The following is a 22804-nucleotide window of genomic DNA, read 5'->3' on the forward strand; positions in this document are numbered from 1 at the left end:
CTGCTTTCCTCTCTGCCCAGTGTGAGGGGCCCTCAGACCGGGCGAGTCACAGCTCTGTCCCCAGCTACATTTACAAACAGCAGAAGTCCACTCTTTCTTCTGTGTTTCCCTCGACTCACACTGAGTGTTTGACTTTTTAATTTTTGCTTTTTTGGGCAACACACAACACTTCACAAACACGGTAACTAAATAAAATAATAATTAAAAAACTGACTGTGAGGCTGCATGGTCAACCTCCAGCTGAAATGCATCTGCTGAATTGCAAAGAAAGAGGGATAAAAAAATTACGCAGGGACCCAGTCCACTAACCTTAAAAAAAAAAAAAAAAAAAAAAAAAAACAAAAGTTAAAAATGGTTACATTTTACAAGTTGGAGAAAACAAAACAGAAAGCCACATCCCATCGTCATTTCAGCAAAATGCCAACACTTTGGCGCAGTAGAACATTGTGCCATTACTTAGGGAGAGCCCCTGGACTATTGATGTTGTTTAAAAACACAAAAGTACTTTTTATCTGATTACTCGATTAATCGCCAGAATAATTGATAGAATACTCGATTACTAAAATAATTGATAGCTGCAGCCCTATACATACAGAGATTGCCTTTTATATACAGTTGTATGCAAAAGTTTGGGCATCCCTGATAATTTTCATGATTTTCCTTTATAAATCATTGTTTGTCTGGATCAGAAATTTCAGTTAAATATATCATATAGCAGATGAACACTGATATTTGAGAAGTGAAATGAAGTCTCTAGTTTTTACAGAAAATGTACAGTAATTATTTAAACAAAATTAGACAGGTGCATAAATTTGGGCACCCTTGTCATTTTATTGATTTGAATACATTTAGCACTAATTATTGGAACACAAAATTGGTTTGGTAAGCTCATTGACCCTTGACCTCCTTACACAGGTGAATCCAATCATGAGAAAGGGTATTTAAGGTGGCCATTTGCAAATGTTTCCCCTCTTTGCATCTCTTCTAATCAGTGGTAACATGGGAACCTCTAAACAACTCTCAAATGACCTGAAAACAAAGATTGTTCAACATCATGGTTTAGGGGAAGTATACAAAAAGCTATCTCAGAGATTTCAGCTGTCAGTTTCCACTGTGAGGAACATAGTGAGGAAATGGAAGACTGCAGGCACAGTACTAGTTAAGGCCCGAAGTGGCAGGCCAAGAAAAATAGATAAGCTGAAGTGTAGGATGGTGAGAACAGTCATAGTCAACCCACAGACCTGCTCCAAGACCTACAACATGATCTTGCTGCAGATAGTGTCTCTGTGCATTGTTCAACTATACAGCGCACTTTGCACAAAGAGATGCTGTATGATGCTGTAATGCAGAGCAAGCCTTTTCTGTGTACATGCCACCAACAGTTACTTGAGGTATGCTAAGCACATTTGGGCAAGCCAGCTTCATTTTGGAATAAGGTGCTGTGGACTGATTGAAACTAAATTGAATTATTTAGACATAACAAGAGCTGGTATGCATGGCTGAAAAAGAACACAGCATTCCAAGAAAAACACTTGCTACTTACAGTAAAATTTGGAGGTGGTTCCATCATGCTGTGGGGCTATGTGGCCAGTGCAGGTACTGGGAATCTTGTTAAAGTTGAGGGTCACATGGATTCCAGTCAATATCAGCAGATTCTTGAGAACAAGGTTCATGAATTAATGAATTAGTGACAAAGTTGAAGTGTGCCGGGGCTGGATCTTTCAAACAAGACGACCCTAAACACTGCTCAAAATCTACTAAGGCCTTCATGCAGAGGAACAAGTACAGTGTTCTGGAATGGCCGTCTCAGTCTCCAGACCTGAATATTATTGAAAATCTGTGGTGTGATTTTAAGCAGGCTGTCCATGGTCAGAAACCAACAAACCTGAGATGTTTTGTAAAGAAGAATTGTCCATAATATCTTCAACCAGAATCCAGACTCTCATGGAAGCTATAGGAAGCGTTTAGAGGCTACTATGTTTGCAAAAGGAGGATCTACTAAATATTAGGGATGGGATGATATGCTTTTCCCCTGATTTGATTCCCTCATGATTTTTTGGGTGCCAATTTGATTTAAATTACGATTTTGATGATATTGCCGATTTTTGTGATTCTTAGTTTAGCTTTCTTAGTACCAGTGAAAAAGTTGCATAATGATGTCTACAGTCTATATCAGGAGGCATATTTCCCCCCAAAATACACATCACACGTGAATCTGTTTTTAATTTTTATTGCGCCTTGGGGCAACTGTTTGTTGTGGTTTGGTGCTATATAAATAAAATTGATTGATTGATTGATTGATTTAGCAGCTTATTTAACTATTCTGCTCAGTCAGTGCTGTAAAAAAAAAAAAAAACAAATTTCACGAACAGAGCACCTGAAAACTTTAAGTTCTGCTCTGCTGAGATTTTCTTTGACTTTCTCCTTAATGTCCTTGTAAATTTGAGGCACTGATGTTTCAGAGAAATACTTTCTGGAAGGTATCACGCACCACGGCTCAAGTGTGTGTCGCATGTTCCTGAAACCTGTATTTTCCACAACACTATAAGGCCGCAGGTCTTTGCAAATAAAGTCCATGATTGATTTTGTGAAAAAAGTAGTAGTAAAAGTAGTCTAAAATGAAACACTCTAATTTAGAAAATATCAATATTTTTGTTAAAAAAAAATTTAAAAATTGTAAAACAAAAAATTGAGATACTTATGTGAATCGTTTTTTTTTTTTCTCCCACCCCTATTAATATTGAATTGAATTTATTTATTTATCCGGCACACAACTGAGCAACAACAAAGGCAATAACAACATAAAAAAACAACGTATGAAAACCCGTGTGGCCGAAAGGGTGAAGGCAGAAGCAAAGCTTATAAGCAGCCTCCCCTTATACCATTAAAAATAAAGAATGTATATATACATATACATATATACACATACATACATATATACATATACATACAAACCTACACATATGGTCATAATAACTGTACAAGAAAAGAGAGGAAAAAAAAGGAAAAGTACATAAACAATTTAACTTAATCACAAAATTTCAAAACACAACCAAACAAGTAAGAGGTGAACAGTGACAAATATAAACCTAATCCTTCAACCTATAATGGGTAAATATATTCTTTTTGTAAAGCCTTTTAAACCAACCAAAGTACCAATTATTTTAATATTATCAGGACAATTATTACAAATATAAACACAATGACTTTTAACAGTAGTACAGATCTTGAATTTCTCAAATAATAATGTTCCTCTCAAACAGTAGCTGGAGTCTCTCATTTTTAAAACAGATTCTGGACATGTAGAGGCAAAAAGCTTATTTTTAACTTTATACATAATCTGTATTGTAATATAATCAACCAAGTCCCAGAATTTAAAAATTTGCAGACAAGCAAATAACCAAATTTGTTGGCTCTCAATATGGTTTATTACTGATAATTCTTATAGCTTCTTTTGCAACAGAAAAACTGGTTTAGTATAGTTCTGTATGTATTTCCCCAAACCTCGACACAATATGTCATATATGGAACAAGTAATGCATGATATAAAGTGGTCAATGCATGTTGGGTGAGGAAGTCCTGGGCTTTGTGGCAGAATTGCAATGGCCTTTTTGACATTTTAGTTTTAACATAGTTAATGTGTTTTCCAGCTTAATCTATCATCACTATGACACCAAGAAATTTGTATCTGTTACAATTTCGATATCATATAGTAATAGTTTTTTACTTAAATTCCTGGTCTTATTCCCAAATATCTACACTTAGTTTTAACAGAATGGAGCGATAATTTATTTAAATCAAACCATTTTTTAATTTATGTAATTCGTTCTCCATCTTGTCCAGGAGCTGTCCCAAATGATCCCCACTACAAAACACAGTCGTATCATCACAAATAAATACAACTTACATACTTAGAAACCAAACATATATCATTAATATACAAAAGGAACAACAGTGGCCCAAGGACTGAACCCTGGGGCACCCCACAAGTAATCTTCAAAAACTCAGAATTTGTCCCACCAACGTGGACACACTGATACTACTGTCTAGTAGCTCGCTATCCAGTCATGTGCCATCCCCTGATACCATACTTCTGTAATTTGCCAATAGCAAGGTATGATCATAGAATATCAATACTTTCGTAAATAAAAAAAAAACCCCTACGTATATTGCTTAATTTCAATCGCATTGGTAATTTGTTCAACGAATCCGTCACAGCCAACGAAGTAGTGCGATTCTTTCTAAAACCAAATTGCTGGCTACGTTAAGGATATGATGTTTAGTTAAAAAAATTGTTTAACCTAATTTCAAATATCTTTTCAGAAGGGATATGGCCCCTATAATTGCAAAAGACGTGCTTGTCACCAGATTTGAACAGTGGATCACTGTTAGCTATTTTCATTTTGAAAGGAAATTTCCCAGTCATTAATGACAAATTACAGATATATGTTAAAGGCTTAACAATGCAATCAATAATATTTTTAACCAAAAACATATCAATACGGTCACTATCAGTTGATTTTTTCCCTTTAAGTTTGTGAACTATATCAATAATTTCTTTTTCATCGTTCCTCTAATAACATTGAATCACAAACTGTTTCTATTGTTTTGCTGTAATTCAGGAGCACGTTTTGGAAGAAACAATTGAACTTTGCTAAGTTTTACCCACATTAACAAATAACCATCTAAAATGATCTGCAATAGCTTTGTTTTCTTTAACAGTTGTCAGTATTGCATAAAAATAGGCAGGATATTCTTTGACAATCTTTTTGCTTATTTATGATTTCATTTAACACCTCCAAGTACCCTTTATATTCGTTTTCTTTTTTCCAATAAATCACTATAATACTGCTTTTTACATGATCGCATAATGTAAGTTTGTTTTTATATGACTTGTATCTATCTTCAGCTTCATTGTTCTAGATTTTAAAAACTGCTTATACAAAAAAAATATTTTTACATGCATTCAGAAGTCCCTTAGTGATCCAACCGGTTTATCTTTGTTTAGCTTTTTTCCATTTTTTTTAACACACAAGGGCCAATGTCTGTCATATAAATTAGAAATAATAGAAATTAATAATTCGTAAGATTGATCAACATCCTCAATGTAATGTCACTCCAAGTTTTGCTGTCTTAAATCTGCCCTAAGCTTTTCCATTGTTTCCTTTGTTTATTTTCCTTGTGAAGTTTGTAATATAATATGGTCAATTTTATCAACTAATGAATTGAAAACAACAAAAACAGGCAGATGATCACTGATATCACTAATGAGAAGTCCACCCATTATGTTTCCCGTAGTAATGTTTGTCAATATATTGTCAGTAAGTGTTGATGAATTCCAAGTTATCCTAGTTGGATGAGTAATTACTGGATACAATCCCATACTAAATACGGAATTAATAAATTCATCTATGTGTGACTGACAATGAGGATTGAGGAAATCCATATTGAAGTCTCCACAGATAAACAAAAGCTTATTATTTTTATAGGTGTTATACATATCTGTCAATTTATCCACAAAATATTTGTATTTGATCCAGGAGCTCTGTAAATACAACTTATGATTATGTTTTTTGATTTTTCACATTTATTTCCACTGAGACACATTCCATAACATTATCAAAAGAAAAAGACATATTACTGACAATTTCACACTGATAACTAGAACTGATGTAAAGTGCCACGCCACCGCCCTTTTATTCATCCTATTTATAAAAAAAAGATCATAACCATCGAGCCGGACCATGTCCATGTGCTCATCCCTCAACCACGTCTCTGTAGCCGCAATGACAGAAAGGGATTATTGACACTTTTAAACAATCCTGAATTTGGGCAAATTCATAGGAAGACTTCTACTATAAAATGTCTAATGGAGAAAGAACCATTTATCATGGAACAGTCCTTAAGTTGTTCTTCGGTAAAGTAATTGCAGTGGTGAGTAGTGTTTTGAGAAAAAAACATTCCAGATCTATATTGTAATCAATGCAATGAGATTTGTGTCAGAGTAATCAAACACTTTTAGATCAAGCTCCTGTGCAGAAGCAAGTTGAAAAGAATCAATTGACATCATAAAAGGGTTGTAATCGACAAACCAAAATGCGCTAAATATGATATGGCTATTTCATGTAAACCAGTATGTGATATGGATTTAACCAAGAATTGTCTCATAACAAAAAGGGAAAACGAAACAAAAACATACCAAAATACCTTCAAATAAACAATATCAAACAATAGGAACATGTTCATCCAAAAGGAGCAATAATTAAATTTATCCAAATCCACAAGCTCTCTTATCATTATGGCCTTCGCTTTCCTCCGGAGTTCCATTTAGTTTGATCCACACTTTACAGTTCCTAGTCATGTCGCTTGTATTTTTTTCTGCTGCGAAGACTCTGGCTTGTCTTGCATTCTCCGCAGTTTCTTTGTCAAATGTTCATTCACATACACCTCGGTTCCTTTCAACTTTTTTTGTTTGCCTTAACAATTCATTCTTAAACTTTCTATTTACAAACGGATGATGATCACCGGTTTCGCCCTTTTTGTCTCTTCTTGCAACCTGAATGGCAATCAACAATATCAGTACTATTAATGTGGATATCATTGGAAGAAAAAACTGAACAACCTGTTGCTCCAGGGATTGAGTTTCTTCTCGCGTGTCATCTGCTTCATCGGCACTGCTGCCCACAGCAGTGGCCCGAGCGTATGCCCGATGCTTAATGTTCAGTCCTGAAACAGTTACTTCCTCCATCCTCATTTGTTGCTCAAGGTCATCGACACGATTTTCCAATGATCTGATTTTATTGTCTTTCTCTTGCAAGATTTTTTTGAGATCACGCACCTCCTTCAATAAGCCAAGCAGTTTGGTTTGCTTTTTAACCACTCCACTGAGTTCATCTGACATGAAATTCAGGGAGAGTTTGATCTCATCCAGATCTTCACTACTTAAGGCTTTTTTTGGCATTTTGTACAGTTAGGAAAAAAAGGTTGTACCTTATGGGCAGTAACTACACTGACTGACCGCAGGGGGTTCAGCCCGCCTTCAAGGCCCGTCAGTTCCGTGACTGCTGCTGCTGGAAAACCCTCCGTCGGCGCTCGTCAGCCCGCCTTCGAGGCCTCCAATCTGATGATGTATTTTTTTTTTTTTATGTATTTTTTTTCTGTTGGGGTGCCCAAATTTATGCACCTGCCTAATTTTGTTCAAAGAATTATTGCACACTTTCTGTAAATACTATAAACGTCATTTCACTTCTCAAATATCACTGTGTTTGTCTGCTATATGATATATTTAACTGAAATTGCTGATCCATCCAATGATTTATAAAGGAAAATCATGAAAATTATCAGGGGTGCCCAAACTTTTACATACAACTGCATATAGATTTTTATACAGCTAATGAATTTTTATGAGTTCAATGGTACAAATATTTCATGAGGTGAAAGCTGGAACATATCATGCAATATTCATTCCATTGAAAGAATGTAAAAAATTGTTTTATATAACGGCTAAAATAGATCCTTGTCATTTGATATTTTATTAATTTATAAACAACAGAAAAGGTACTTCAGCAGCAGTGGAACACCAAAATGTAAGTACCTTTTGTGGCGTGTAGTCCAGTGATGCAGTGCACTGACTTCGTACTAAGGTTGGGTATCGGGAACCTATTCTTTTCGGGTATCATTAAGAAATGATTCGATTCACTGACATCAATAACCTTTTTGCTTAACATTTCCCTTTTTGGTCATCAGAGTGGTCATTGATTTGGGGGTGTTTGTCAGGAAACGATAATTTTCTACATTGATTACAGACCCTGCAGCTGGCCTGTAATCAACCGTTTCTGCAGTGTGGCTTTACTTTGAACCTTGAACCAATGAAGCAGTGCTTCGATCTACTGTTTCATTAGTTCTTCATTTTATTTCGCTTCATCTTAATTTTTTCCCGCTAAAATCCTAAAGAGCATATGTCTGTGAGTAATATTTACTCTTTTTATGTTAAACCGACCTGTTATGGTCTTCTGAAACAGTTGCTAGATATATTTTATAACTTAAAAACGGGACCGATGCTAATGCGATAGCATGTCTATGGCGTTTTCAATGTTAGTTAGTATTAAGCTGTTTGCATCTCAGCACGTTTGTGTGCATTTGTTTTCTGTATAATAATTAATGGCTCAGCGTTTGTTGTTGTAAAAGAGTCAAATTTATTAAAATTGTAATTTTTTTATTTTTATATATTAATAATAATAGCAACAACAGCAATAGTAATAATAATAATGCTACAATACAATTTTAGAGAGACAAAAAGAACCTGATAAAACAAAACACAACAAAATTGATAAAACCAACTAACAGTGAACATACATAAATAAATAAATATAGAAATAAATGTTTCCTGTGAACACCTAGTGACTCTTACACCTCCACTTCATCCCTGTTTTATTTAAGTTTAATGACAACTTGTTTCAGTCAAACCATATTTTCAATTTCAATTTCTTCAGTGATTTCCTCCAGAACTATCTGCCAAGTTAGAAAACTGCTGCATCCTAGTAAGAGCAGAATACTATCAATCAATCAATCAATTTTTTTATATAGCGCCAAATCACAACAAACAGTTGCCCAAGGTGCTTTATATTGTAAGGCAAGGCCATACAATAATTATGTAAAACCCCAACGGTCAAACGACCCCCCGGTGAGCAAGCACTTGGCTACAGTGGGAAGGAAAAACTCCCTTTTAACAGGAAGAAACCTCCAGCAGAACCAGGCTCAGGGAGGGGGCAGTCTTCTGCTGGGACTGGTTGGGGCTGAGGGAGAGAACCAGGAAAAAGACATGCTGTGGAGGGGAGCAGAGATCGATCACTAATGATTAATGCAGAGTGGTGCATACAGAGCAAAAAGAGAAAGAAACAGTGCATCATGGGAACCCCCAGCAGTCTACGTCTATAGCAGCATAACTAAGGGATGGTTCAGGGTCACCTGATCCAGCCCTAACTATAAGCTTAGCAAAAAGGAAAGTTTTTAAGGCCTAATCTTAAAAGTAGAGAGGGTGTCTGTCTCCCTGATCTGATTGGGAGCTGGTTCCACAGGAGAGGAGCCTGAAAGCTGAAGGCTCTGCCTCCCATTCTACTCTTACAAACCCTAGGAACTACAAGTAAGCCTGCAGTCTGAGAGCGAAGCGCTCTATTGGGGTGATATGGTACTATGAGGTCCCTAAGATAAGATGGGACCTGATTATTCAAAACCTTATAAGTAAGAAGAAGAATTTTAAATTCTACTCTAGAATTAACAGGAAGCCAATGAAGAGAGGCCAATATGGGTGAGATATGCTGTTTAATATGCGCTCTGAATGACATATCCTGATCAAAAATGACTCCAAGTTTTCTCACAGTATTACTAGAGGTCAGGGTAATGCCATCCACAGTAAGGATCTGGTTAGACACCATGTTTCTAAGATTTGTGGGGCCATACTACTGGAATGAATTTTGGGTTTCAGCTTTTTTTTTTTGTTTGTTTTTCACCACTTTCATCCCTGAATATGTCAATCGTGAGTCACTTTTGTGCGGATTAAAGTCACTAACTGGGTTTGACAGTGATGTAGGATGGTACAGTGTCTCCCTGACCTCTGTCATGTATGAGACTTAAATCCTCTCATTCGTGGTTTGACGATGTACAACCCTAATTCCAATAAAGCTGGGACATTGTGTAAAATGTTGTATTGTTCGGAGAAAGAAACGAGACTCGTCCTCCGTTCTGTTCACACAGCTCCAAACGCTGCTCGGCTCTCTGCCGAGTCAACTTAGAATGATAGAGTCCTGTCAGAATTAATAACTTCAAAGGGAAATGCCGTTTAAAGCAAATGACACCTCTTTCCAAATGTTGTAAAACAAACTGCAATCGATCAAAACGGTTTTTTTTTCCTCCCAAATGAGCCGTTCTGCGCTGACGTGCAGCAGCCGGCTGAGCTCAGCTCAGAAGTACAGAGAGACATTCATGCCAAAATGTCTGAAAGGAAATGGTTTTGACAAAAACTACAGATTTTGTTTGTTTTTATTTATGTCCAAAGATCAAGGATCCAGTAACCAATTTAAAATGTTGTTCACAGAGAAAACGTATAAAGCCTACTTTAAGTACACAGAAAATTCACAAGAGGTATTGATAAGGAATTGGATCGATAAGCAGAATTGATAAAGGCATCTGTATCCATAAAATCTTATCAATACCCATCCCTACTTCGGACTTCCATAAAAAAAAGACTGCGTGGTTCCTCGGTTCAGCAGAAAATCACGTCAGCTTTTCACATGAACCACTCTTCATGCAACCAGACGGCTTACAGCAGAATGCATTTGTGTGTGTGTGTGTGTGTGTGCGCGCAGTTAGCTCAACCAAATCGTTGTCCCGCTTGTGTCATTATCCTGCGCGTGTGCGCGCATGCTCACACAACCGGGTTGGCACTTGTGTTGCACGTGTAGTACAAAAAAAGACATCCTGATGTGTACATCCTCAATGCAGCGACAAAAATCCTGTCAGAAATGAGTCCAGCTTTTTATTCTAACTTCCTGCTAATAGCCTCCAGACAGTGCAGTGGATTTGTTTGTGTGGTGTGTGTGTGTGTGTGTGTGTGTGTGTGTGTGTGTTCGCAGAGTGCAATGGTACCAAACGTATGGAACCAAATTTGCACTCTAAATAGAACCAAATTGCACTCTAAATGTAATGCAACACAAATGGGACGAATAATCCATGTCATGTGATATACAAAGCACCAGTCAAATGACAAGGATCCACTCAGCCATTATATAATGTAGTATATTTCCTTGACTCAATATTTTGTGGGGGCTGTTCTCTAGTGCCCTCTAGTGACAGCTGCCCTAGACAGCATTTGCCTGGAAGCATGACCACATGTATGCTATGTGGCCAGGTCTACATTACGACTAAAGTCTGTTTAGTGGTGTGACTTTGGTTTTTAGTGTCAATATGACATCACATGGTGGTCACAGGTGGAGTTTGCTGAAGTTGTTGAACGTTGAAGTGTTTGTACACCTTCAGACCTGATGACATGTCGTGATAAACTTCAGTGCCCCCCTCAGTCGCTTGCTGCAGAGTGCATGTAAACAGTGCATTTTAAATTTAATTAATGAAACCTTTTACTTGGAATTTACTGTTTTCTGGAGTATAAGTTCATTTTTTTTCTTTTTACTAGTTTGAGAGGTCCTGCAACTTATATACGGAAGAAAATCACAATTCACGATCAGGAGTTTTCATTCCAGTGGAAATGAGAAACAAAACATTAAACTGTCTTTTTTGTTTCAATGAACGAGAGGTGGAAACTTCGAAACGGGGCTCGTTACATGTTTGAAGCAGAGTCAGGTCCCACTTAAAACTTCCTTCTTTATCCGAGCAGTCATGATGGTATTACTGCATATTTTGAGCTTTTACTCATGTCGGGCTCCGAGATAAAATACAATGTAGAGTCATGCTCATTTCAAACAAGTAACCGTGAATAAGTGACTTTATCAAACAGCAAAGTGCCCTGTGGAATGGCAAACGACTAGAATCCTCTGACAGTTGTGGTTTGACAGTGATGTACGATGATACAGCGTCTCCCTGACCTCATTTATGTGTGAGACTTAAATCCTCTCAGTCGTGGTTTGACTTTGGTGTAGGATGGTACAGCGTCTCCCTGACCTCTGTCATGTATGGGACATGGATATGACACTTAAAGACAACATAGTCTTATTACATGTAACAAAGGTTATATAATTTGGTCAACCTAAGCGTTTTGGGAAAATGGACGCGATTCTCCCGTTATATATAACATTTGAACGTCCCGCCACTGAAAAATGTGCACGCCCCATGACCAGTTTCCCGCTGAGCAACAAGCCGAAAATACGTCACTACGTGTAGACCGTATCGGCTTGCGTGCCTGGAGGCTGTTGTTTACACTTTTTTTAGCGGCAGAAACTTTGATTAAACACAGCTCTCAGGGACTTGTTTGTCGAAATGCCTGACCAGTGTGTCGCAGCATATTGCACAAACACAAGGGCGAAAGGTTTTAGTCTTTTCAAATCCAGGCAGATTGATCGAAAGCTGCGGTGTTGTGTGATGCACGAAATGTCCGGCTGCTGCTCGCTCCGCTCGCACACACGCATTTGCTCCCGACAGCAGACATTTTGCTCTACCGTCTCCATGTTCTCGCACCGCTCACAGGAACACATAAAATGTCAACCCCAAATAATATGTTCACAATAATCTTGAAATGGTCAAGGAACTTACGTAGTAAACACGGCGGCGGCATGTTCACTATTGTTTTTGGCGATCTTTTTCAAAACTTTAGCCATTTATTTCCTATTCTTTCATGCAAATGACATAACTAAACACGGATGACTGCAATGCCAGGCACTCAAACGGCAAAAACCCAAAGGTAATGACGGTGGTCCGCAAGTAATAGCTACACTATCACGGCTCCAGAACAATAACAAAGGCAGTAAACAGATGCTCGAATCGAAAATGCTACACAGTAATTAGTGTTATAAACAGCAGCAACAAAAATCAAAGCCTACCTTACCATTCCATCTTCTGCAGCCTTTGAAAATCCATCGGAATTGGCACGTCTCTTGCCTCTGCTTCGGCTCCGCCATAAACACCGTCAGCATTATTTTTGCTGCCAGAATGCTCCTGGTTTGAATGTTCGTCCGAAAGATACGGCTCCAATCTGTAGGGTCTAATCACTGCTGCGATATCCTCAGGATCCGAGTCAGAAATAATCCACACTTGTAGAGTAGTCAGAAAAGTTCTTGATCTCGTCACTGTCCATGTTGAGGTCCATCTGTTCCTGTTGTTAATCTAACAGACAAAGACGGGACTCTACACGCTGTGACGTCATGGCATCATGTGACCGCTGATGGAACGCTACCAGCGCGCTTTCCAAGAAACACACTTTTGAGAAACTGTACAAACTTTATTTTTCAGTGATAATAATTAAAACCACTTTCAACTTACTATACTGTATGTATATTTTGATATTTATATCAGTTTTACCTAATTTTTTAGGTGTCATATCCACTTTAAATCCTCTCAGTCACGGTTTGACGATGTACAATCCTAATTCCAATGAAGTTGGGACATTGTGTAAAATGTAAATACAAACAGAATACAATGATTTGCAAATCCTCTTCAACCTATATTCAGTTAAATAGACCACAAAGACAAGATATTTAATGTTCAAACTGATAGACTTTTTTGTTTTTGTGCAAATACGAGGTCTATTAGAAAAGTATCCGACCTTATTATTTTTTTCAAAAACCATATGGATTTGAATCACGTGTGATTGCGTCAGACAAGCTTGAACCCTCGTGCACATGTGTGAGTTTTTCCACGCCTGTCGGTTGCGTCATTCGCCTGTGAGCAGGCTTTGAGTGAGGAGTGGTTCACCCCCTCGGCGGATTTTCATTGTCAGGAAATGGCGGAATGATTTGGGCTTTTTTTTTTTCCATCAGAATCTTTTCCGAAACTGTTAGAGACTGGCAGCTGGAAACCATTAGAACAATTTATCTGGCTTTCGGTGAAAATTTTACGGGCTTCACAGAGAATAAGGACTGTTACTACAGCTTTAAGGACGGCTTTAAGGATGCTCGGCCGCTCCGTGCCGCCATCGAGAGCCACAAACCACCGGATCATTTTTAAACGGATGGCTCTGTGGAGCCGGGACCGTTGTGTGCACTTTCTCTGGTTATCACAAGAGCTGGACATCAACCTTTTTCCGGCAGATTTCACTTTTAACAAGAGATTTTATCATGGAAAGCCGAGCGGAGGCTTCGCGCGTCACGACCGATTTGCTGATGGAGCGAGACAAAGGAACACCTCTGTTTTGGTCTCACAGGACGGCTTTGAGATGGCGTTCAGACAGCTGTCGGTGTTTTTTCCATCGAGTGATTATCTGAGAAATTGTGGATGTGCCTAGACATGCCAGAACATGTCCCGTGAGGCTTCATCACTGCGTTGCTGTGCGCCATGCGGCACCGCCGCGACGCGCGAAGCCTCTGCTCCTCTTTCCATGACAAAAACTCTTGTAACAGTGGAATGTGCTGTTCATTTCCAAACTGGACGCTGTGTTTTATCCGGGACGTCGTCTGACTAGCACAGGAATTGTGAAAAGACGTGGACATCAGCACTTTTTCGGCACATTGAGACAGACGTGTGGACAGCTGTCTGAACGCCATCTCAAAGCCGTCCTGTGAGACCAAAACGGAGGTGTTCCTTTGTTCCCGCTTTTGCGGGATTCCTGGTCTATCGAGCACTATCCGTGGCCACAGCGCTGACCGCAAAGAAAGCGCTGCTCGACTTTTTCTCCAGACTTCGAGCCTGGAGCCAGAGCAGCGCTGAGCTTAACTTTATGTGGTGTGATCGTTTTAGACAATGAAATTGATCATTACAACTGTAGTGTTCTCATTCCCTTCGCCTGTGCTGCAATCAGGTTTTGTTTTCTCCATTCGTTTGTTACAATAAAATAAATAAAGAAATACACTTTAAAAATAAAGAAATCTGAAAAATTAGGCGTGTCTTAGTAATTGAGCGAGCAAATATCCACATGTCAAGAATTATTGACATGTGAAAAGAGAATACAGTGGTCCCTCGCTATAACGCGGTTCACCTTTCGCGGCCTCGCAGTTTCGCAGAGTTTTTAGTCCAATTTTGCATGCCTTTTTTTTTTTTTTTTAACAGTGTTCTGTGTTCTGCGTGTCTGTTTATAAGAATCTTCTCACCCAGAAGCAAAAGAGTGCCAACAACTACTCATAACTGTGTTTGTCACTCGGAAAAGGACACCTGCAGCGAGGTGTGAGTGGAAAAAGGCGCGGCGCCAGGACGCAGAGGCGCGATCTGTGAAATACTGGTCAGTCACTATTAATAATTTATGTGTCCAACCTCGTACGTTGATCGTTAAAATTAAATTCGTTAGTTCTAAAAGCCATCATAATTATTTATAGGAAAATGTTCTATTTTTATTTCTCAAACAAATGTTTGGGCCTGAAAACAGTTTGGTCTTATTTTTCTACTAAGGTTTGAACTTTGAGAGTGTTTACACACGAGAGAAGAGTGAGAAAATGTTCATGCTTGATTGAGAAAGTGTATAAAGTGGTTTTACAGCTTTGAAACGTCTATAATAATTGTAAAAAGTAACGCTGACTATGTCGCGGTTTCGTGTATTACGGGCTATTTTTAGAACGTAACTCCCGCGATAAATGAGGGACCACTGTAACACTTTTTTGATTATACTACAAAACAGTTGATGCGACGGCCGCTTTTGACGCTCTATTGGCACGCGTCGTGATTGGTGAAGTTCTTTTTCTTTGCCGTCTTCCTGGCTTCCATGTCGTAAAATGAGGGTGTGGGCGTGTTTATTATAATTACGATTGTTTTCACCCGCCGCATTTATCAAGGTTGCGTCAGGCGTACGCCGGAAATGGGCAGGTGTGCACTGCTTGATACATGTCACGGCAACTTTGGTGTACTTCAAATTTGATACATGAGGCCCATTCTGCATGTGTTACAACAGCGTGACTGCAGTAAAAGAGTGTGGTTACTAGACTGGCCTGCCTGCAGTCCAGACCTGTCGCCCATTGAAAATGTGTGGCACATTATGAAGTGCAAAATATGACAAGAGACCCCAGACTGTTGAACAACTGAAGTCGTGCATCAAGCAAAAATGGGAAAGAATTCCACCTACAAAGCTTCAGCAGTTGGTGTCCTCAGTTCCCAAACGCTTATTGGGTGTTGTTAGAAGGAAAGATGATGTAACACAGTTGTAAACATACCACTGTCCCAGCTTTTTGAAACATGTTGCAGGCATCCATTTCAAAGTGAGCAAATATTTGCACAAAAACAATAAAGTTTCAGTTTGAACATTAAATATCTTGTCTTTGTGGTGTATTCAATTGAATATAGGTTGAAGAGGATTTGAAAATCATTTTCTGTTTTTTATTTGCATTTTGTGATCTTCTCTGCTGTTCTCACCACTCTCTGTCACGCTTTCTGGTCAGCAACATGGCAGCTGCCATACCAGACTGAGAGACTGTTGGTGAGGATGCTCTCAATGGCACCCCTATAGAAGGTGGTGAGTGTTGAAGGGGGGAGACTGGCTCTCCTCATCCTGCGTAGGAAGTGGAGGTGTTGCTGTGCTTTCTTGACAAGGGAGGTGGTGTTGGTTGTCCATGTCAGGTCATCAGTGATGTGCACCCCCAGGGACTTGGTGCTTTTCCCTGATTCTATCAGTCATGGCTAGACGGTGATGTAGGATGGTACATCGTCTCCCTGCCCTCTGTCATGTTTCCCACACAGCCACATTTAGTGTTATTTGTTTGTCAGTCCCTTCGGCTGCTCCCTTGTTTTCACTCAGGGTTGCCACAGCAAATCCAAGGTGGGTCTGCATGTTGTTTTGGCACAAGTTTTACATCAAATTCCCTATGGTACCCACATTACTTGGAGAAATGTGGCAGGGGTAGGGTTTGAACTGTGAACCTTCCGCACTGAAACCAAGGACACTATCCACTTGTCCACCACCCTTACAACAATCAGCTGATTGATGGTTTGTGGTTTTTGTTTGACAGGAATGAGGGATGACGTCTGTGGTTTTGTCAGACACTGGAGGGAACATCGTGGAGTATGTCACCGTGGTCGAGGAGGCCCAGCAGGTGAGGCTGCCGCTAAAGGCTATATGACTTTTGAGAACATGCAAAGTGGAGTCGTCTTAAATCGCCGTCCGTGTGACTGCCATCTTGTCAAAAGAAAAACATGGCTTTGTGCATTTCTGTGCCTGCTGGAGGCCATGGTACCGAATAATAATCCTCCTGCACTGCACTGCCCTCTGCTGGGGTTGGCGGCCCCCTGTTAAAGTCAATGAATGAATGAAGCCTTTATTTTGAACGTGATGGTACACAGTCGAAACAAACAAAAATACTAAACAAGAAACACGACAACTAACTACTAACTCCACATGTTCGAAAAGGAGTTGGAAGAATCATAAGCTTCTTTAATCCTGCCTCTTCTCCACAAGCCACTTAGAATTTAAAAAGTCCCATAAAACTGTTCTCTAGGAAGACTGCGAAGATTTACCCAAACTGACTCCAAATATGACTAAATGAAATAGTTTTATTTATCTTTGGAAATGCGCTCCGTTCGCAAAACAGTACATGAAGCGCTGTCTCTCCCTCCCTCTGTCTCTTTAGAATGCTGAAACAATAAACAAGGGATGTTTCAGTACGTTTCAATACTGGCAATTTGGGGGGGGGCACATACAACAAACTTTAAGCTCTGATGTTACGAGTACTGACAAGGCAGCAGTGTGTCCTGCTGTACGTCTGCAAAGGCGAGTGCTGTTTGCTTACGTGTACCGTTTTGAGAACGGAGTGCATTTCTAAAAATAAATAAAAAGTACTTCATTGAGTCATATTTGGAGTCAGTTTTGCTTTAAAGTAGACCTGCTTTGAAATAAATGTGGTCAGATCTCACAAAGAAATAGCTGATATGTATTTATAAGACCCTTATGAATGCAGGCAAGCCCAAATTTGTAATTCAGCGGCGACATCGACAGCGGGCGACGTTCTTCCCCAACCCTTACTGCGCCAGCCTGCTTGCATGCTGCGCTAGCGAGCGGGTCGTCGCGGTAACCCCGGCCCTGCCCCACCCCATGAGAAAGGTATTGGCTTCCATGGAGTGCCTCCGTCCGTTCACTCATACTGCAGCTGCATTGATCATGCAGATCCTACTTACATTGCAAAAAGTCCCGAAAATATCATTTTTATGCAGTCCACAAACATTCAGTCTTAGAGCAAGATAATATAAAACTCACCAATAATTGTTTTTTTACGGGGAAATATGATTGAATATAGATCCAATCTAAAGGCAAAACAATCAGAAACAACCTCGAAATGGTGGTAGGCTAAAGACAGTAGATTTTCAATGCGGCACCACTCAATCAAATGGGCGTATGAAAAAGTCCCCAAAAATAATTTTCAGGGAAAAATAAAAGAAATGTATACTCACCAAACATACCGCAAGACAATATGAAGTTTTAAAAAAAAGTCGATCCTTACGTATAAGACAATAAAAAGGTGCTTTTGTAAGAGATGCAAACTGACGTAAATCCACAAATTACAGTTGCCGCGCAATGCATGCTGGGATAGGGTCTTCTCTCTTACGTCTTGGCAACGTCAAACAGCAAAGTGCCCTGTGGAATGGCAAATGACTTGAATCCTCTGACAGTTGTAGTTTGACAGTGATGTACGATGATACAGCGTCTCCCTGACCTCATTTACAGCAGTGTTCAGAATAATAGTAGTGCTATGTGACTAAAAAGATTAATCCAGGTTTTGAGTATATTTCTTATTGTTACATGGGAAACAAGGTACCAGTAGATTCAGTAGATTCTCACAAATCCAACAAGACCAAGCATTCATGATATGCACACTCTTAAGGCTATGAAATTAGGCTATTAAAAGTTCACAATAATAGTAGTGTGGCATTCAGTCAGTGAGTTCGTCAATTTTGTGGAACAAACAGGTGTGAATCAGGTGTCCCTGATTTAAGGATGACGCCAGGACCTGTTGAACATGCTTTTCTCTTTGAAAGCCTGAGGAAAATGGGACGTTCAAGACATTGTTCAGAAGAACAGCGTAGTTTTATTAAAAAGTTTTTTGGAGAGGGGAAAACGTATACGCAGGTGCAAAAAATTATAGGCTGTTCATCTACAATGATCTCCAATGCTTTAAAATGGACAAAAAAAAAGACGCGTGGAAGAAAACAACCATCAAAATGGTTAGACAGTTAGAAGACGCCTGTTTGAAGCTAATTTATTTGCAAGAATCCCCCGCAAAGTCCCTCTGTTAAATAAAAGACGTGCAGAAGAGTTTACAATTTGCCAAAAACACATCAACTGGCCTAAAGAGAAATGGAGGAATATTTTGTGGACTGATGAGAGTAAAATTGTTCTTTTTGGGTCCAAGGGCCGCAGACAGTTTGTGAGACGACCCCCAAACTCTGAATTCAAGCCACAGTTCACAGTGAATATTTATTTATTTATTTATTATTTTTATTTATTAATTTATTTCATTCAATAAAAAAGAATGCAGCATACATACATACATACATGCATTTAACACAAATATCATGAATGAAAGGGGACAGAAAGAAGCAAAAGCTTGTAATGTCTGCCCCTTATCTAAATAAACAGTAACTGTTCCAGTTAGGTTGTGCTGCTAAACACAGTTATACTTCAAAACATTCAATCAATAACACAGAGCTTCTCTGCTATACATTAGTAACATATCTGTTCAATAAAAATTCTTTCACACTTTTCTTGAACATATGAATGGACCTGGAAGTTTTTATACGTCCATCAAGGCTGTTCCATAAATCAACTCCTTGAATTGATATACATCTTTCTTTTGATTTTGTTCTAAATTTTAATTTGAAAAAACTTCATCTCCTCTTAATTTGTATCTGCTCTCTCTCTTTTTAAACCTGTTTTGCAAGTTATCTGGTAAACACTTTTTGGTGAGCTTTATACATGGTTTTGAGTAAATTATATCAATCAATCAATCAATCAATTTTTTTATATAGCGCCAAATCACAACAAACAGTTGCCCCAAGGCGCTTTATATTGTAAGGCAAGGCCATACAATAATTATGTAAAACCCCAACGGTCAAAACGACCCCCTGTGAGCAAGCACTTGGCTACAGTGGGAAGGAAAAACTCCCTTTTAACAGGAAGAAACCTCCAGCAGAACCAGGCTCAGGGAGGGGCAGTCTTCTGCTGGGACTGGTTGGGGCTGAGGGAGAGAACCAGGAAAAAGACATGCTGTGGAGGGGAGCAGAGATCGATCACTAATGATTAAATGCAGAGTGGTGCATACAGAGCAAAAAGAGAAAGAAACAGTGCATCATGGGAACCCCCCAGCAGTCTACGTCTATAGCAGCATAACTAAGGGATGGTTCAGGGTCACCTGATCCAGCCCTAACTATAAGCTTTAGCAAAAAGGAAAGTTTTAGCCTAATCTTAAAAGTAGAGAGGGTGTCTGTCTCCCTGATCTGAATTGGGAGCTGGTTCCACAGGAGAGGAGCCTGAAAGCTGAAGGCTCTGCCTCCCATTCTACTCTTACAAACCCTAGGAACTACAAGTAAGCCTGCAGTCTGAGAGCGAAGTGCTCTATTGGGGTGATATGGTACTACGAGGTCCCTAAGATAAGATGGGACCTGATTATTCAAAACCTTATAAGTAAGAAGAATTTTAAATTCTATTCTAGAATTAACAGGAAGCCAATGAAGAGAGGCCATATGGGTGAGATATGCTCTCTCCTTCTAGTCCCCGTCAGTACTCTAGCTGCAGCATTTTGAATTAACTGAAGGCTTTTTAGGGAACTTTTAGGACAACCTGATAATAATGAATTACAATAGTCCAGCCTAGAGGAAATAAATGCATGAATTGGTTTTTCAGCATCACTCTGAGACAAGACCTTTCTGATTTTAGAGATATTGCGTAAATGCAAAAAAGCAGTCCTACATATTTGTTTAATATGCGCTCTGAATGACATATCCTGATCAAAAATGACTCCAAGATTTCTCACAGTATTGCTAGAGGTCAGGGTAATGCCATCCACAGTAAGGATCTGGTTAGACACCATGTTTCTAAGATTTGTGGGGCCAAGTACAATAACTTCAGTTTTATCTGAGTTTAAAAGCAGGAAATTAGAGGTCATCCATGTCTTTATGTCTGTAAGACAATCCTGCAGTTTAGCTAATTGGTGTGTGTCCTCTGGCTTCATGGATAGATAAAGCTGGGTATCATCTGCGTAACAATGAAAATTTAAGCAATACCGTCTAATAATACTGCCTAAGGGAAGCATGTATAAAGTGAATAAAATTGGTCCTAGCACAGAACCTTGTGGAACTCCATAATTAACTTTAGTCTGTGAAGAAGATTCCCCATTTACATGAACAAATTGTAATCTATTAGACAAATATGATTCAAACCACCGCAGCGCAGTGCCTTTAATACCTATGGCATGCTCTAATCTCTGTAATAAAATTTTATGGTCAACAGTATCAAAAGCAGCACTGAGGTCTAACAGAACAAGCACAGAGATGAGTCCACTGTCCGAGGCCATAAGAAGATCATTTGTAACCTTCACTAATGCTGTTTCTGTACTATGATGAATTCTAAAACCTGACTGAAACTCTTCAAATAGACCATTCCTCTGCAGATGATCAGTTAGCTGTTTTACAACTACCCTTTCAAGAATTTTTGAGAGAAAATTCAACCAATTCATTAAATTTTAGTGTTTGTAATTGCATAAATATTGGGTTAGTGTGGGCCCTGAATCCACTTCCAGTAACAACTCGAATGGCACGTTTCTGTAAAAGAAAAATTCAATCAGTATATGTTTTGCAAGCTCTTCCCCACACTTCAATGCAATAATTGAAATGTGGTAAAATCAGTGAATTATATAACAGAAAGAAAGCACTTTTATTAAGAAAATATTTAACACTACTATAGTTTGTGATAACTTTGTTTTGACATACTCGATGTGGAGTTTCCATGTCAACTGTTCGTCGATCATAACACCTAAAAACTTAGTCTCATGTGTCCTTTCAGTTGCTGATCCTCCTATAACCAAAGATGCATTTATGTCTTTTCGTTTACAACTAAAAATCATAAATTCAGTCTTACTAATATTCAAAGATAATCTGTTAACGTAGAACCACTTCATAACTTTTTGAAAATCTCTACAGTTTGCAAAACCTTATTTAGATTTTCTCCAGCGTAAATAAAGTGGTATCATCAGCAAACAAGATGCATTTAAATAAATGAGAAACAGACACAATGTCATTCACATAAAGAAGAAAACGTACTGGTCCAAGGACAGATCCTTGGGGTACCGTGCAATCTACCACTTTTAGAATGATTGTTGTTGATTGCAACAAACTGACTTCTGTCTTGTAAATAACTTGTGACCCACTGATGTGCTATACCTCTTATGCCGTATTTATATAGTTTTTGCAATACTATCTCTTGGTCTAGAGTATCGAATGCTTTTTGTAGGTCTACAAAGACACTAACTACAAATTGTTTTTTATCCATGGCATTAGTGATCTCTTCAGCCAGTTCCATTACTGCTGTAGCCGTTGAATGATTAGTATGAAATCCATGTTGACAGTTACTTAGAATTTTATATTTATCAATAAATGTATTCAATCTGTTCAAAAATATCTTTTCTAAAATTTTTAGAAAACTGGAAGTAAAGCTATGGGCCTGTAGTCTGTAAATTCATTCTTGTTTCCCTTTTTGTAAAGTGGAATAATTTTAGCTATTTTCATACGATCAGGAAATACTCCTGAAGTGAGTGACAAATGACAAATATATGTGAAAGGCTCAATAATGACATCTATAATTTGTTTTACTAATAAAATATTAATATCTGTATAATCATTTGATTTTTTTTTTTTTTGCTTGAATTTATGTACAATTGTCAAAATTTCATTAGTTTGAACTTTCTTGAGAAAAATACTATTTATGTTAACAGGGATGAATCCATAATCATTGTTTTTATTAGGAATATTTTGTGATAAATTCGGACCAATATTCACAAAGTAATCATTAAATTCATTAGCAATTGCATCTTTTTCACAAATATCCACATTATTCTTCGTAAAAAAGTTTGGAAAATCAGGTTTAACCTTACCTTTTTGCATGATTTTATTAATTACACTCTATGTATATTTATACTATTTTTATTATCATCTAATAATTTGGTATTATAATCCT

General features: G+C 38.4%; 1 protein-coding gene across 4 annotated transcripts in view; it reads left to right on the plus strand.

The window, feature by feature from the left end:
- Nucleotides 1-22804, plus strand: part of elf2a (E74-like factor 2a (ets domain transcription factor)) — an 82313-nt gene that overhangs the window by 3703 nt on the left and 55806 nt on the right. For all 4 annotated transcript variants that reach the window (XM_034181014.1, XM_034181013.1, XM_034181016.1 and 1 more), the window contains exon 2: nucleotides 16593-16676. In XM_034181014.1, the coding sequence (XP_034036905.1) occupies nucleotides 16602-16676 (75 nt within the window). In that variant the 5' untranslated portion in view covers nucleotides 16593-16601. The remainder of the gene's footprint in view (nucleotides 1-16592; nucleotides 16677-22804) is intronic.

The sequence above is a fragment of the Thalassophryne amazonica genome, chromosome 11, assembly GCF_902500255.1.
Source record: "Thalassophryne amazonica chromosome 11, fThaAma1.1, whole genome shotgun sequence".
Lineage (NCBI taxonomy): Eukaryota > Metazoa > Chordata > Actinopteri > Batrachoidiformes > Batrachoididae > Thalassophryne > Thalassophryne amazonica.